Here is a 16,642-nt window from a genome sequence, read left to right on the forward strand (position 1 = left end):
TGCACTATGTCCCGGAACGCAGCACAAAATACTTCAGAGACATAGTGCGCCGGCGCATGCACACTATTGCTTTTCAGCTTTGCCCGCAGTTGGGCAAAGCATACTGCACGTGCGCAAGGCAAGATTGCATTGCACACGCGTGTTCTACAGAGGAAACCTAATCAAATTCAAGACAATATTGTGGCCAGCAGGAAAGGAAGGGGTGAATGAAAGAACACAAAACACCACCCATCGGACCGTAAACAGGGCCCACCAAATTCAGGTGACAGAGTCCCTATATCACCATTTCAAATTTTCTGCTAATTAGATTTCAGTGCACAGGGTCCGGACTGTGCACTGGGGCTTCTCTACAATTGATTCTTCTCTGTGATTCCCCGGCTGCCTCTGGTCTTTAAATAACAGTTACTGCTTTTTCAATGACCTAACTCCTCTGTTTGAATTCTCCTCTTCAAACAAAGGTGGATGGTGGAAAAGCAGGGTATCACAAACAGGAGGCAAAGACCCAATGTACAATCAAGCCCTGGTGCGCTGAAATGTAATTAGCAGAAGATTAAATGGTTAAAAAGAACAACAAAGCGTATTTCTTCACGAAAGGTATCAATTTATTCTTGTTACAGCGCCGTTTCAACCTTTACAATACAAAATTGTGACAGGTTCTCTTTAAATACAATAAATACACTACATAATATTATTTTCGTTAACACAACTCATGTTAGAAAAATATCTATATTGCAAAAGTAATCCATATTTATCAGTATAATTGTAGCTGGAATTGATTCATGTCTTGAGATCTAAGTGGGGACAAATAGCACTAGAAATAAGAACACTATGTATAAAGAGTCTGGAGCATGCAAAGATCTGTGTGTCAAGATGGTTATTTTATGGATTTGCTAATGTGGAGATTGTGTAAGTGATTGTGATCAATGGTGTTATTTACTGTGGATGTGAAACTCGTATGCATTATAGTTACTCAAAATCAATATTGTATTGTAGTATAGAGTCTAAAATTAACACTCTGGGAAAATAGTAGCTGTTTGCATGAACTATCGGCTTTATTCCGGCGTCACACTACCGTAGGATACAGGCGAGTGCTATGCTAGCATTTGGACCAGTGTTACTCTATGGGGCAGCTCACGTCACCGTATTTTTTCTCAGGCATATTCAACGTTCATGTAAAATCGCAGCAAGCTGCAAATGTGCACATATATCATCCGAGTCTCGCCAATGCAAGCCTATGGGCGCGAGAAAAACTCGGACACCAAATGGAGCATCCGTGTATGTTGCAAAAATACGCACACATTTTCCTCATTTCAGCTCATTGAGCCATTAAATGTAAAGGGGAAAATCAGTGACAAATGTAAAGCCATAAGGATACATAGGTGCGAGAAAATCCCATTATCCCATTGCAAACGCATTACACACGGGTGACCATACGGAGAACACTTGTGCGACTCTCATCAGGGAGACTTGGACCGATTTTCCATATGTTTAGTGTGACGCCGTCCTTCATGGAACTTCTGTGTTTTTCAGACACACATTTATTCTCACACATTTATATGGCATTTATGAGATAAAATGATGGCATATTCCATTCCAAGATGTTTTATACAGTGGCTTGAGAAAGTATTATCTCCCATTCACTCCGCATTTTTTGTATTTTTCTACCAAACAACCAGGAATTTCACTGTTTTCTTAAGCATTTGCATCAGTTCATGTTAAGAACATGGCTACAACTGTGAACATTTAGTTTTCATTTTATTATGAAGCAAACAACAAGTAGGACAGAATATTTGAAAACTTTGGTGTGCATAATTATTCACCCCTCAAAATCAGTACTTTGTAGGGCATCCTTTGGCAGCAATTACAGCTGAAAGTTGCTTTGGATAAGTCTTATGAGCTTTCCACAACTTGCCACTGGGATATTTGCTCAAGGCAAAACTGCTTCAGCTCCTTAGTGTTAGAAGGTTTCCTCTGGTGAACAACAATCTTAAAGTCTGATCACAGATTCTCAATAGTAATAAGGTCTGGGCTTTAACTAGACTACTCCAACACATTTACACGTTTCCTCTTAAACCACTTGAGAGTGTCTTTTGCAGTAGGCTTTTGGTCATTGTCTGGTTGAAAGGTGAACCTCCATCCCAGTCTCAAGTCACTGACAGACTGATGCAGGTTTTTCTCAAGAATATGCTGCCAAAAAACATCCCCACAGCATGATGCTGCTTCCACCATGTTTCACTGTAGGCAAGGTGTTCTTTGGGTGACTAGCTCTGTGGGTTTGCCCCCAGACATAGTGTGTACTTTAGCAGCCAAAAACTTCAATTTTGGTCTCATCTCACCAAAGCACCTTCTTCTACATGTCTTTTAGCAAACTCAAAATGAGCCTTACAATTTTTGTGTGTAATTAAAGGCTTTTTTTGCGCATTCTTCCATAAAGGCCACCTCTATATAGTGTATGGGTTATTGTGGTGTATGGACAGATACTCCAGTCTCTGCTTGGGAACTCTGCAGCTCTTTCAGGGTGCTGTCTCAGTCTGTGCTGCCTCTCTGATTAAAACCCTCCTTGTCTGGGCTGAGAGTTTTGGAGGACGACCCTTTCTTGGCAGGTTTGTTGTGGTACCAAGTTCTTTCCGTTTGATGGTGCTCCAAGGGATACTCAGAGATTGAGATATTTTTTTATAACGCAAATCTGACTTGTACTTCTCAACACCTATGTCCCTGACTTGTTTGGAGACTTGGAGACCTCCTTGGTCTTCAGGGTGTTGTTTTTTTTAGTGGTGCCTCTTGTTTAATGGTGTTGCAGCCTTTGTGGAATTTTAGAAAAGGTGTGCATATACTTACAAACCATTTGACACTTAGATTGCACACAGGTGGAATTCCTTTCACTAAGCAAGTGACTTATGAAGGTAAGGGATGAATACATATGAACATGCCAATTTTTAGTTATTTGATCCCATATGTGTAATTAATGCCTATATTTTTCTCACTTCACTTTACCAACTATTTAGTGCTGATGCATCACACACAAATCAGATTACAAAAATATTTAAACACTGGTTATAATTTGCAAAGCAGATACAAATCTAAAGGGGTGAATATTTTTGCCAACCACTTTATATATATTCTTAACTAGAAGCAATGTTTTAGAGAAGCACACAGACATAGAGACTACTGTGTTTGTAGGTTCTTTACATATGAATTTGCTGTTTGTGTAAAGCTTTATGCTTAGTGTAATTCACAAGGGGGCAGATATACAGTATGCCAGAGGGATCTGCCCTTGCATTCACTTTCCTCTCAGGCACAGCTTTGGTCATCTCTAGTATTAACCCCTTAACACTCAATGACGTGCAGTGTCCGTCATTGGGTGCCTCTTCCTCCATCGCCAGAGCCAGCACCTTTTCCAGCACATATGACATCTGACGTGATCAACTTAAGGGGTTAAACTGTTATATGCATATGTGTATATACACAAATAAATATATGTGCAATTCACAGGTTCAAAATACTTACATAGGCAGATTTTCTCTCAGATTTCAGCTTTGGAGATCTTGATGCAGCGTTAGCGTGCTGATCATGAAAAAAATTAAATAAAAACTCGGTGTGATTATTCTTATATTGCAAAATATATGTGTATATCTGTAAAATTAATACTGTATATCAATGTTGTACACAACAAACAAATGCTTAAAATGATTTTCAGCCTCAAAATACATAAATGTGCTTAAAACTTAAGTTTTATAGCTTACTGAAATGTTTCCAGGTGCCTGCATTTTTAATGTGTGAAGTTGGTCACATGACTGCTTATTTCAGTAGCTGAGCCATTCCCTTCTCTGTCACAGCTGAAATAGAAAGCGTAGGGGGCTAGATTTGCTACTGAAATAAACAGACAACTTCACATGCAGCATCGAAAATGTAGGAGGAAAAGTGATGAGGATTTGGGTGGAGAGGCTACCTAATGAAATGGGCACTAGCGCTATATTACTAAGTTACTTAACGTAATATTTATAGCTGATTTAAGAATATATTCGATTTTCTCCCTGACAAAAATCCCTTTAGGGATAGATTATAGACTTACAGACACATTTTCATTGATATGGTTCCAAGCTACTGCTACTGTATTAAACACTATTAAATTTGAGAGGTCTGCTCTTATCAATGTCTCCATTGATCAAGAGGAAGATTTGATCTAAGAGCAAGGGAAAGGAGAAATCTTCCTAAGGAAATGTCAGGAAATTCTACTGATCAATCCATGTGCCAACATTTAATTATAGTTTTGAAAAAAAATAAGGTGCAAAGAGAAAAAATTCGTTCAAATATGATGAGGAAGGTATATTATACTGCAGGTTTCTTTCAGAACTAGCTGACAAATTGTTTATGAACACTTCCTTAAAATTTTTGCTTAGATCTTATGGTTCAATGTCCTCTGCTGCACCACTTTTAGGAACTATCAATTCTTTTTACATTACTTAGGTGTCATGTTTTGTGTAAGTGCTACATTTTCCAGTGAATTGAGAGGATATACTGTATATATATTACATTTATTTCTTTTTAGCAAAATAAATAAGAGAAATTGAAAAAAGTGTATATTTAAGTGTTACTCCAATTTAATTAAAAAATCAGATAACTGTATGTATACACAATAGACTTTTTATTTAGAAGCACAACTACACAATAAAGATAAAGTTGAAAAGTTACTAGTTAAAGGGAACCTGTCACCTGAATTTGGCGGGACCAGTTTTGGGTCATATGGGCGGGGTTTTCGGGTGTTTGATTCACCCTTTCCTTACCCGCTGGCTGCATGCTGGCCGCAATATTGGATTGAAGTTCATTCTCTGTCCTCCGGAGTACACGCCTGCGCAAGCCAATATTGCCTTACGCAGGCGTGTACTCCGGAGGACAGAGAATGAACTTCAATCCAATATTGCGGCCAGCATGCAGCCAGCGGGTAAGGAAAGGGTGAATCAAACACCCGAAAACCCCGCCCATATGACCCAAAACTGGTCCCGCCAAATTCAGGTGACAGGTTCCCTTTAAAACAAAGAGCAATGAAAGCAAGGGGAGCCTGATAAGAGACACAAAATAGTGAAAATAGGATTACAATATAAAGGGTTTGCTATCAGATGACAAAATACTACCAAGGAGTAATAACAGGGATGCATAGGCATATACAGCTGTGGCAAAAATTAAGAGACCACTGCACAGTTTTAGAAAAATCAGCTTCATTCTACTTAATGTGCTTCTGATTAGGTGATCACCTGAACCAAATATTATTTAACAAAGGAAAGTATAAAAAACCCTGCTGTGTTGTTCACAATCCTCTTGCAATAGGACAAGCACGATGGCAAAACAAGTGCTAGTAATATTCTAAAAGTAAAAGGAATGTACAAATAACTTTGAACCATGCCAAAGGAGTTGAAAAGAAAAGTCTTGAGTGAGGAAAAGAAGGGCTCAATTCTGACTTTACTAGCAGAGGGATACAGTGAGCGCCATGTTGCCTCCATCCTTCAAATTTCTAAGATGGCAGTCCATTACAACAAGGTCAAGCAGCAGACATTGGGGACAACAAAGATACAGACCGGCAGAGGGTAAAAACGAATCTCCACTGACTGGGATGACCATCATCTCATTCGAATGTCACTCAGCAACCGCAGGATGACAACAAGTTACCTACAAATGGAATGGCAAATGGCAGCTGTGGTGAAGTGCATGGCAAGAACCATTCGCAACAGTCTCCTAGAGGCAGGGCTCAAGTCAATTAAAGATAGCAAAAAGCCATTCATCAATGAGAAGCAAAGGAGAGCCAGGCTGAAGTTTGTCAAAGAGAATAAGGATAGGACTGGAGTAAGGTAATTTTCTCTGATGAGTCTTATTTTCAGCTTTGCCCAACACCTGGTCATATAATGGTTAGACGGAGACCTGCAGAGGCGTACAAGCCACAGTGTCTTGCACCCACTGTGAAATTTGGTGGAGGATCGGTGAAGATTTGGGGATCCTTCAGCAAGGCTATAATTGGGCAGATCAATCTTTGCGAAGGATGTATGAATCAGGCCGAATACAAGGTTATTCTGGAAAAACAGTTGATTCCTTCTGCTCAGGTAATATTCCCAACTCTGAGGTGAGGACTGTTTTTTCCAGCAGGACAATGGGTCATGCCACACAGCTAGGTCAATCAATGTGTGGATGATGGACCACCACATCAAATCCTTGTCATGGTCAGCCCAATCTCCAGACCTGTACCCCATTGAAAACCTTTGGAATGTAATCAAGAGGATGATGGATAGTCACAAGCCATCAAGCAAAGAAGAACTGCTTACATTTTTGCACCAGAAGCAGTGTGAAAGTCTGGTGGAACGCATGCCAAGATGCATGAAAGCTGTGATTAAAAATCATGGTTATTACACAAAATAGTGATTTATGAACTCTTCTGGAGTTAAAACATTAGTATTGTTGTTCCTAAATGATCATGAACTTGTTTTCTTAGCATTATTTAAGGTCTGCAAGCACTGCATTTTTTTGGTTATTTTGACCATTTCTCATTTTCTGAAAATAAATACAAAATTTAGTGCTTGGAAATTTGAAGACATGTTGTCAGTAGTTTATAGAATAAAAGAGCAGTTTACAAACTGAAAATGCAGTGGTCTCGTAATGTTTGCAAGAGCTGTATATATATACACACAATGTTCCAAATTATTATGCAAATGGTATTTAAGTGTCATAAAGATTTAATTGTTTTGTTTTTCAAATAAAATCGTGGATGGTATTGTGTCTCAGGGCTCAATGGATCACTGAAATCAATCTTAAACACAGGTGATTCTAATTAAAGAAAAACTGCTTAAAAATGATGTTCCACATTATTAAGCAGGCCCATAGTGCAATGCCGTGGACAAAGTATGAAAACATTAGATATTTCACGAAAACTTAAGAGTGATCATCATACTGTGAAGAGATTTGTGACTGAAACAGAGCACAGACAGAGTTCATGCAGATAAAGGCATAATGAGGAATGTTTCTGCCAGACAAATTCATTGGATTAAGAGAGCAGCTGCCAAAATACCATTACAAAGCAGCAAACAGTTATTTTAAGCTGCTGGTGCCTCTGGAGTCCCTCGAACCTCAAGGTGTAGGATCCATCAAAGGCTTGCCATCGTGCATAAATCTACTATCGGGCCACCCCTAAACAGTGTTCACAAGCAGAATCGGTTGCAGTGGGCCCAGACATACATGAAGACTAATTTTCAAACAGTCTTGTTTACTGATGAGTGTTGAGCAACTCTGGATGGTCCAGATGGATGGAGTAGTGGATGGTTGGTGGATGGCCACCATGTCCCAACAAGGCTGTGACATCAGCAAGGAGGTGGATGAGTCATATTTTGGGCCGGAATCAAGGGGAAACAGCTGGTAGGGCCCTTTAAAGTTCCTGAAGGTGTGAAAATGACCTCTGCAAAGTATACAGAGTTTCTTACTGACAACTTTCTTCCATGTTATAAAAATCAGAAATGTGCCTTCAGGAGCAAAATCATCTTCATGCATGACAATTCACCGTTTCATGCTGCAAAGAATACCTCTGGGTCATTGGCTGCTATGGGCATAAAAGGAGATAAACTCATGGTGTGGTCACCATCTTCCCCTGACCTCAACCCTATAGAGAACCTTTGGAGTATCAACAAGCAAAATATCTATGAGGGTGGGAGGCAGTTCACATCAAAACAGCAACTCTGGGAGGCTATTCTGACTTCATGCAAATAAATACAAGCAGAAACTCTCCAAAAACTCACTTGTTCAATGGATGCAAGGATTGTGAAGGTGATATCAAAGAAGGGTTCCTATGTTAACATGTAGCTTGGCCTGTTAGGATGTTTTGGAGTTAAATAGCGTTTTTGTTCAGTGAATGTGACCTCCTAATGCTGCAAATTCCACAAATGAGCATTTTCAGTTCTTTAAAACATATCAAATGTTTAGAAATTCTACTGTGCCTAATCATTTGGAACAGTGCATTTTGAGTCTTTATTCATCTTGGAGATTATACTGTTATCATTGGGAGGTTTCTTCAATAAAATTCCAATTATACTCTAATGGGTGATGACTTTTATTAGACTGGAAAAGTGTAATCTGCATAATAGTTTGGAACATGGTGTGTATATACACTCACCGGCCACTTTATTAGGTACACCATGCTAGTAACGGGTTGGACCCCCTTTTGCCTTCAGAACTGCCTCAATTCTTCGTGGCATAGATTCAACAAGGTGCTGGAAGCATTCCTCAGAGATTTTGGTCCATATTGACATGATGGCATCACACAGTTGCCGCAGATTTGTCGGCTGCACATCCCAAAGATGCTCCATACAAGGCAGGATGGATCCATGCTTTCATGTTGTTTACGCCAAATTCTGACCCTACCATCCGAATGTCGCAGCAGAAATCGAGACTCATCAGACCAAGCAACGTTTTTCCAATCTTCTACTGTCCAATTTCGATGAGCTTGTACAAATTGTAGCCTCAGTTTCCTGTTCTTAGCTGAAAGGAGTGGTACCCAGTGTGGTCTTCTGCTGCTGTAGCCCATCTGCCTCAAAGTTCGACGCACTGTGCGTTCAGAGATGCTCTTAGGCCTACCTTGGTTGTAACGGGTGGCGATTTGAGTCACTGTTGCCTTTCTATCAGCTCGAACCAGTCTGCCCATTCTCCTCTTACCTCTGGCATCAACAAGGCATTTCCGCCCACAGAACTGCCGCTCACTGGATTTTTTTTCTTTTTCGGACCATTCTCTGTAAACCCTAGAGATGGTTGTGCGTGAAAATCCCAGTAGATCAGCAGTTTCTGAAATACTCAGACCAGCCCTTCTGGCACCAACAACCATGCCACGTTCAAAGGCACTCAAATCACCTTTCTTCCCCATACTGATGCTCGGTTTGAACTGCAGGAGATTGTCTTGACCATGTCTACATGCCTAAATGCACTGAGTTGCCGCCATGTGATTGGCTGATTAGAAATTAAGTGTTAACAAGAAGTTGGACAGGTGTACCTAATAAAGTGGCCAGTGAGTGTATATATATATATATATATATATATATATATATATATATACATACATACATACATACAGAGTTAATTGCAATGCAATTTTGCAAGTTAGTAAAATCACTAAGGACAAATTTAATATACATTACAATCAGATATACCTCAAGAAAGAATAATATACAATGTCATCACATCAGCCTCCACACCAGACCACACAACATTTTAGAGTTCTCTCAACTTTCTTTGGATATATGCTTGGTTGCTATGTTCAACTACTCCTCTTTTGCCTTTTATGCCTTTTTGTAACTCTCCCATATTTTTTTATGTTGTAATGTATATATTGGTAATAATGTACTGCAATTAAACTGTTTTCTATTTAAATGTCTATCTATAAAAGGTACTGAAATTACTTTACTGAATCATTTTTCATTTTCTATTTTGAATTATTTTCTGGTTTTCTCTAGGAGCTGAACTTTAACTACAGCTGTCATCTAAGCTCCATCAATGTAGTGGTCTTTGGAATGACAAAGATAGCTGTATAAATAAAGATAAAAGATGAAATAACTTACTATGTAGTAAAGCTATTTATTGAGTTATGCAAAACAATGAGATATCATACATTGATTTCCCTTTCACAACATCAGACATAAGGTAACTGCAATTGGAAATAAATGTATCTTTTGGCCTTAATTCCTGGAATGTATTAAAAAAAATGTATTAAGAGTAGTGTTGAGCGATACCGTCCGATACTTGAAAGTATCGGTATCGGAAAGTATCGGCCGATACTGGCAAAGTATCGGATCTAATCCGATACCGATACCCGATACCAATACAAGTCAATGGGACTCAAGTATTGGACGGAATCCCTGATGGTTCCCAGGGTCTGAAGGAGAGGAAACTCTCCTTCAGGCCCTGGGATCCATATAAATGTGTAAAATAAAGAATTAAAATAAAAAATATTGCTATACTCACCCAGAATTAGGCATTCAGGACCTGAAATTACGTCACGGCTTGCTGTGATTGATCGCGTCGCGGTCACATGGGCGGCACGCAACCAATCACAAGCCGTGACGTAATTTTAAAATGCGCGCGTTTCCTGCCTCCCGTGACGTCACGGCTTGTGATTGGTCGCGTCGCCCATGTGACCGCGACGCGACCAATCACAACCCGGAACGTAATTTTAAAATCCTGAATGCCTAGAATTAGGCATTGAGGACCTGAAAATTAAGTCACGGCTTGCTGTGATTGGTCACGTCGCGGCCACATGGGCGGCATGCGACCAATCAGAAGCCGTGACGTCACGGAAGGAAGTAAACGCGTGCATTTTAAGCAAAGAACGCTGCCGGTTCCCTCGGTGAGGTCCAGGCTGCGTCGGAGAGGTGAGTATAGCAATATTTTTTATTTTAATTCTTTATTTTACACATTAATGTTGTTTCGATACCGATACCACAAAAGTATCGGATCTCGGTATCGGAATTCCGATACCCGGAAGTATCGGCCGATACCCGATACTTGCGGTATCGGAATGCTCAACACTAATTAAGAGGAATGAATTTTTAAAAATAAACAGGTACATATTGTACACAATAATGTGCAATTTCATTGTCCTCAAAAGACAGAAGAAGGTATTAAATTGTAGAGTAACAGTTAAGTACATGGTCCAATACACCAGATTTCTAGTAGTCAGTACTAATTAATTTTAGTACCTGAAAAATAGCAATTATTATTAACAATTATACAATTATGGTAGTTGGACTATAAAGGACTTTTTTTGTTTTTTGCAGGTTGTAATTTTAAATTACACTTTACTGCACTGATTAATGTATTGGAATATTTGAAAAATGAAATCCATGTGCAATAAAATGCAATTGTGCAATTGGAATTTTGCTTTTACGGAATTGGAAGAATCGTAAAGATGTTGAGGTAACATAATTCTCCAATCATCGATGCCAAACTTGTATTTTTTTTTTTATATTTAAAGGTGAAAATAAATAAATAATTTGCAACAAAAAATAATTTGCTTGGGTTGTTATCTCTCTAGACACATAACATTTCAGCATTTCTCCATCAATTGAGCAGTGTGAGGGTTTGTTTATCGTGTGGTGAATCATTTTGACATCTTTATTTATTCAATTTTAGGATAGATGCAACATTTTGATCTTTTCTTATAGCATTTTCTACTTTGTTATGGCAACAAAAAAATCCACAATTTTATTTCAATTTTTTCTCTTTACAGCCTTTAACGATCGGGTTAATTAGTTTTATATTTTGAGAGATCCGATTTTTTTCAGATGGATTAATACCACATATATTTATTTAATTATTCTATATCTTCATTTTTAATGCAAGAAGAGGGAAGTGATTTGATTTTTTATCATTTTAACATTTTTTAAAAAACGTTAATCTTTTAGACCCCTTAGTCTGATTGCTTGAAATATATACTGCAGTACTGCAGTATTGCAGTATTTAGTAAAAATCACAGTTTCCTATAAACCTAGCTACAGTTTGGTTTTCAAAAGAGCACTGCCATGATTTGTATAGGAGTCTTCCATGTATAATGGGCACATGGAACATTGTGCCTCCCAGGTCATGCACAATAAATGCATCTGTCAGAGATTGACAGTGGCATTTAAGTGGTTTACTGTAGTGGGCAGAGCTCAACTCCACGCATGGCATTTAGAAGCATATCCTGGTTGCATGGCATAGCCATTGTCTGCCAGTAATGATACAAGTTTAGTTTGTGAGCTTACATCAAAAAAGAAAATGTGGAATTGTATTTAAATGTTAAGACTTAAGTGAGTTGTAGATGAAATTAAATATCAAATGAACTTTCACTCTTTACCAGTTTTCTTATTGTTTTACCATGGGAAATGGGTCGTGTAGCACCTCATCAATGGCAGCACAGATTTCTTCAGTCTGTTGTCTAAGTAATGCAGGGGAACACATCTAAAAATAAAGTAAAATTAGTAGCTAAAACAGGACTGCCATCAGTAAAAGAAATCAAGATAGGTTGATAATACTGTACCTCAGCATGTGTATCTATTTTGTCTTCGTCTTCACAAGTTCTTGCATTTTTTTCATCAATTGCCTTAATAAAAACAATTTTTCCTTATTATATTTGTAGACTCAATAAGATTGTGCATGCTGTATTATAAAACCATTTTCTCAAAGAAGCATCATAGCCCACAAAGAACCTATAGTACAACTTTGTAAGCAATACCCAATGTATTTCACCGCTGACATGTGCCCCTAACAGCCGCAGGTGGAATCGCGATCAATCCTTGTCTTTTAACCAATTAAATGCCGCTGTCAATGGCATGTAATGTGATTGCGCCAGAAGCGTGTCACTAATCCCACCTATCGATGATCCTATCACATGATTGCGGGTCACCGATGGGTCAGCATGACAACCAGATGTGGCAATTAGGTTATCGCAGCTTCTTGTCTCCCATGGGGACTGTTGAAGCAAGAAAAAAGATTTAAAAAATATTAAAAAAATAAAAAAATAAACATTCAAATCACCCCCCATTTGCCCTATTCAAAATAAAACAATAAAAAAATATATATAGATACACATATTTGGTATTGCCTGATCTATCAAGCTCTAAAAAGAATGAATCCGATTGGTAAACAGAGAAGAAAAAAAAAATCAAAACACCAGAATTCCTTTTTTTGTCCGCTGCAGCACTGCATTAAAATGCAATAACAGGCGATCAAAAGATTGTATCCACACCAAAATGGTGTTACTAAAAATTTAATCTCAGCACGCAAAAAATAAGCCCTCACCCAGCCCTAGATCATGAAAAATAGTGACTCTACGGGTCTCTGAAAAGTACGCAATTTTTTTTTATAAACGTTTAATTTTTTTTAATCATTTAGATGAAAAACAACCTATACATGTTTGGTATCTACAAACTCATAATGACCTGAGAAATCATAGTGGCAGGTCAATTTTAGCATTTGGTGAGCATGGTAAAAAAAAATCCAAAAACAATTGTGGAATTGCACTTTTTTTAACATTTCACCGCACTTGGATTTTTTTTCCGCTTTCAAGTACACAACATGGTAAAACCAATGGAGTCATTCAAAAGTACAACTCATCCCTCAAAATAAAAGCCCTCACATGGCCACATTGACTGAAAAATATAAAAGTTATGACTCTGGGAAGAAAAGGAGCTCAAAATAGAAACACAAAATTGGAAAATCTCAGTATAATTTATGAAGAAAGCAAAAACTGCCAAAAATGTGATGGAAAAGGGACTCAGACACACCCTCTACTAGACATAAAGAAGGGCTTAATATACATTTTGCTCAAATTAATAATAATAATCTTTATTATTATATAGTGCTAACATATTCTGCAGCGCTTTACAGTTTGCCCACATTATCATCGCTGTCCCCGAGGAGGCTCACAATCTAGATTCCCTATCAGTATGTATTTGGATTGTGTGAGGAAACTGGAGAACCCAGAGGAAACCCACGCAAACACGGGGAGAACATACAGTACAGACTGTTATGGACCTGGTGGTTAGGAGCACCCGGAATGACCTGATGGTTAAACTAGAAATAAGGACAAGCTCTGGGGAAGTGGGAACTCTGCTGACCGCAAACCCTACTCCTATCACAAACACTAGAAATAGCCGTGGAGCGTACCTAACTCTCCCTAGACGCCTCTTCACAGCCTAAGAGCTAACTACCCCTAAAAATAGAAATAGAAGCCTTACCTTGCCTCAGAGAAATTCCCCAAAGGAAAAGGCAGCCCCCACATATATTGACTGTGAGTTAAGAGGAAAATCACAAACACAGGAATGAAACAGGTTTTAGCAAAGGAGGCCAGTCTTCACTAAATAGTCAGAGGATAGAAAAGGGAACTATGCGGTCAGCACAAAAAAAACTACAAAAACCACGCAGAGTATGCAAAAAGACCTCCACACTGACTCACGGTGTGGAGGTGCAACTCTGCACCCCCAGAGCTTCCAGCTAGCAAGGAAATATCATGATAGCAAGCTGGACTAGAATTTAGCAGTACTAAGAAATATATTCAGGCAGCAGTAACAACAAATGAACTCGCAGGGACTTAGCTTCTGCTGGAGTAGACAGGTCATCAGAGAAGTCCAAGAGAGATCTGAACCAATACTGAGACATTGACAGCTGGCATGAGGTAACGATCTGAGTGAAGTTAAATAGGGAAGCCAGCCTAGCAATAAACGAGGCAGCTGAGAAGCCAACCTCAAGGACCAGCAGTTCCAATCAAAGCCACCAGAGGGAGTCCCAGAAGAGAACTCACCAAAGTACCATTCATGACCACAGGAGGGAGTCCGAGAACGGAATTCACAACAGTACCCCCCCTTGAGGAGGGGTCACCGAACCCTCACCATGGCCCCCAGGCCGATCAGGACGAGCCAAATGAAAGGCACGAACTAAATCGGCAGCATGGACATCGGAGGCAACAACCCAGGAATTATCCTCCTGACCATAGCCCTTCCACTTAACCAGGTACTGAAGCTTCCGTCTCGAAATACGAGAATCCAAAATTTTTTCCACCACATACTCCAACTCCCCCTCGACCAACACCGCAGCAGGAGGATCAATGGAAGGAACCATAGGCGCCACATATCTCCGCAACAACGACCTATGGAACACATTATGGATGGCAAAAGAGGCTGGAAGGTCCAAATGAAATGACACAGGATTGAGAATTTCAGAAATCTTATAAGGACCAATGAAATGAGGCTTAAACTTAGGAGAAGAAACCTTCATAGGAACATAACGAGAAGACAACCAAACCAAATCCCCAACACGAAGTCGGGGACCAACACAGCGACGGCGGTTAGCGAAACGTTGAGCCTTCTCCTGGGACAACGTCAAATTGTCCACTACGTGAGTCCACATTTGCTGCAACCTGTCCACCACAGAATCCACACCAGGACAGTCAAAAGGCTCAACCTGCCCCGGAGAAAAACAAGAATGAAAACCAGAATTGCAAAAAAAAAGGCAAAACCAAAGTAGACGAACTAGCCCGATTATTAAGGGCGAACTCAGCCAATGGCAAGAAGGTCACCCAATCATCCTGATCGGCAGAAACAAAGCATCTCAGATAGGTTTCCAAAGTCTGATTGGTTCGTTCGGTTTGGCCATTTGTCTGAGGATGGAAAGCCGAAGAAAAAGACAAATCAATGCCCATCTTAGCACAAAAGGGCCACCAAAACCTAGAGACAAACTGGGAACCTCTGTCAGACACAATGTTCTCCGGAATGCCATGCAAACGAACCACATGCTGAAAAAATAGTGGAACCAAATCAGAGGAGAAAGGTAATTTAGGCAAGAGCACCAAATGGACCATCTTAGAGAAGCGATCACAAACCACCCAGATGACAGACATCCTTTGAGAGACAGGAAGATCTGAAATAAAATCCATGGAAATATGCGTCCAAGGCCTTTTTGGGACCGGCAAGGGCAAAAGTAACCCACTGGCACGAGAACAGCAGGGCTTGGCCCGAGCACAAGTCCCACCGGACTGCACAAAAGAACGCACATCCCGTGACAAGGAAGGCCACCAAAAGGATCTAGCCACCAAATCTCTGGTACCAAAAATCCCAGGATGACCAGCCAACACCGAACAATGAACCTCGGAAATAACTCTACTAGTCCATCTATCGGGGACAAACAGTCACTCTGCTGGACAACGGTCAGGTCTATCAGCCTGAAACTCCTGCAGCACCCGCCGCAAATCAGAGGAGATGGCAGACAGAATTACCCCCTCTTTAAGAATACCAGCCGGCTCAGGGACTCCCGGAGAATCAGGCACAAAACTCCTAGAAAGGGCATCAGCCTTCACATTCTTAGAACCAGGAAGGTATGAGACCACATTCTCGAAATGGGAGAAAAACAGCGACCATCGAGCCTGCCTAGGATTCAACCGCTTGGCAGACTCGAGATATGTCAGATTCTTGTGATCCGTCAAGAACACCACGCGGTGCTTGGCTCCCTCAAGCCAATGTCGCCACTCCTCGAATGCCCACTTCATAGCCAACAACTCCCGATTACCAACATCATAATTACGCTCAGCAGGCAAAAACCTTCTAGAAAAGAAAGCACATGGCTTCATCACAGAGCCATCAGAACTTCTTTGAGACAAAACAGCCCCTGCTCCAATCTCAGAAGCATCTACCTCGACCTGAAAAGGGAGCGAAACATCTGGCTGACACAGCACAGAGGCCGAAGAAAAATGACGTTTCAGCTCCTGAAAAGCCTCAACGGCCGCGGAGGACCAATTCACCACATCAGCACCTTTCTTTGTCAAATCAGTCAAAGGTTTAACCACACTAGAAAAATTAGCGATGAAGCGACGGTAAAAATTAGCAAAGCCCAGGAATTTTTGAAGGCTCTTCACAGATGTAGGTTGAGTCCAATCATAAATGGCCTGAACTTTAACAGGATCCATCTCAATAGTAGAAGGGGAAAAAATGAAGCCCAAAAAGGAAACCTTCTGAACTCCGAAGAGACATTTAGACCCCTTCACAAACAAGGAATTAGCACGAAGGACCTGGAATACCATTCTGACCTGCTTCACATGAGACTCCCAATCATCCGAAAAGACCAAAATATCATCCAAATATACAATCATGAA

General features: G+C 40.0%; 1 protein-coding gene across 2 annotated transcripts in view; it reads right to left on the reverse strand.

The window, feature by feature from the left end:
- The window catches only part of MLIP (muscular LMNA interacting protein), a 388,135-nt gene that overhangs the window by 133,925 nt on the left and 237,568 nt on the right, over nt 1-16,642 (reverse strand). For both annotated transcript variants that reach the window (XM_077290019.1, XM_077290018.1), the window contains 3 exons: nt 12,038-12,100; nt 11,875-11,958; nt 3,508-3,564 (listed from right to left, as the gene is read on the reverse strand). In XM_077290019.1, the coding sequence (XP_077146134.1) occupies nt 3,508-3,564; nt 11,875-11,958; nt 12,038-12,100 (204 nt within the window). The remainder of the gene's footprint in view (nt 1-3,507; nt 3,565-11,874; nt 11,959-12,037; nt 12,101-16,642) is intronic.

Source organism: Ranitomeya variabilis, chromosome 2, assembly GCF_051348905.1.
Source record: "Ranitomeya variabilis isolate aRanVar5 chromosome 2, aRanVar5.hap1, whole genome shotgun sequence".
Classification (NCBI taxonomy): Eukaryota; Metazoa; Chordata; class Amphibia; order Anura; family Dendrobatidae; genus Ranitomeya; species Ranitomeya variabilis.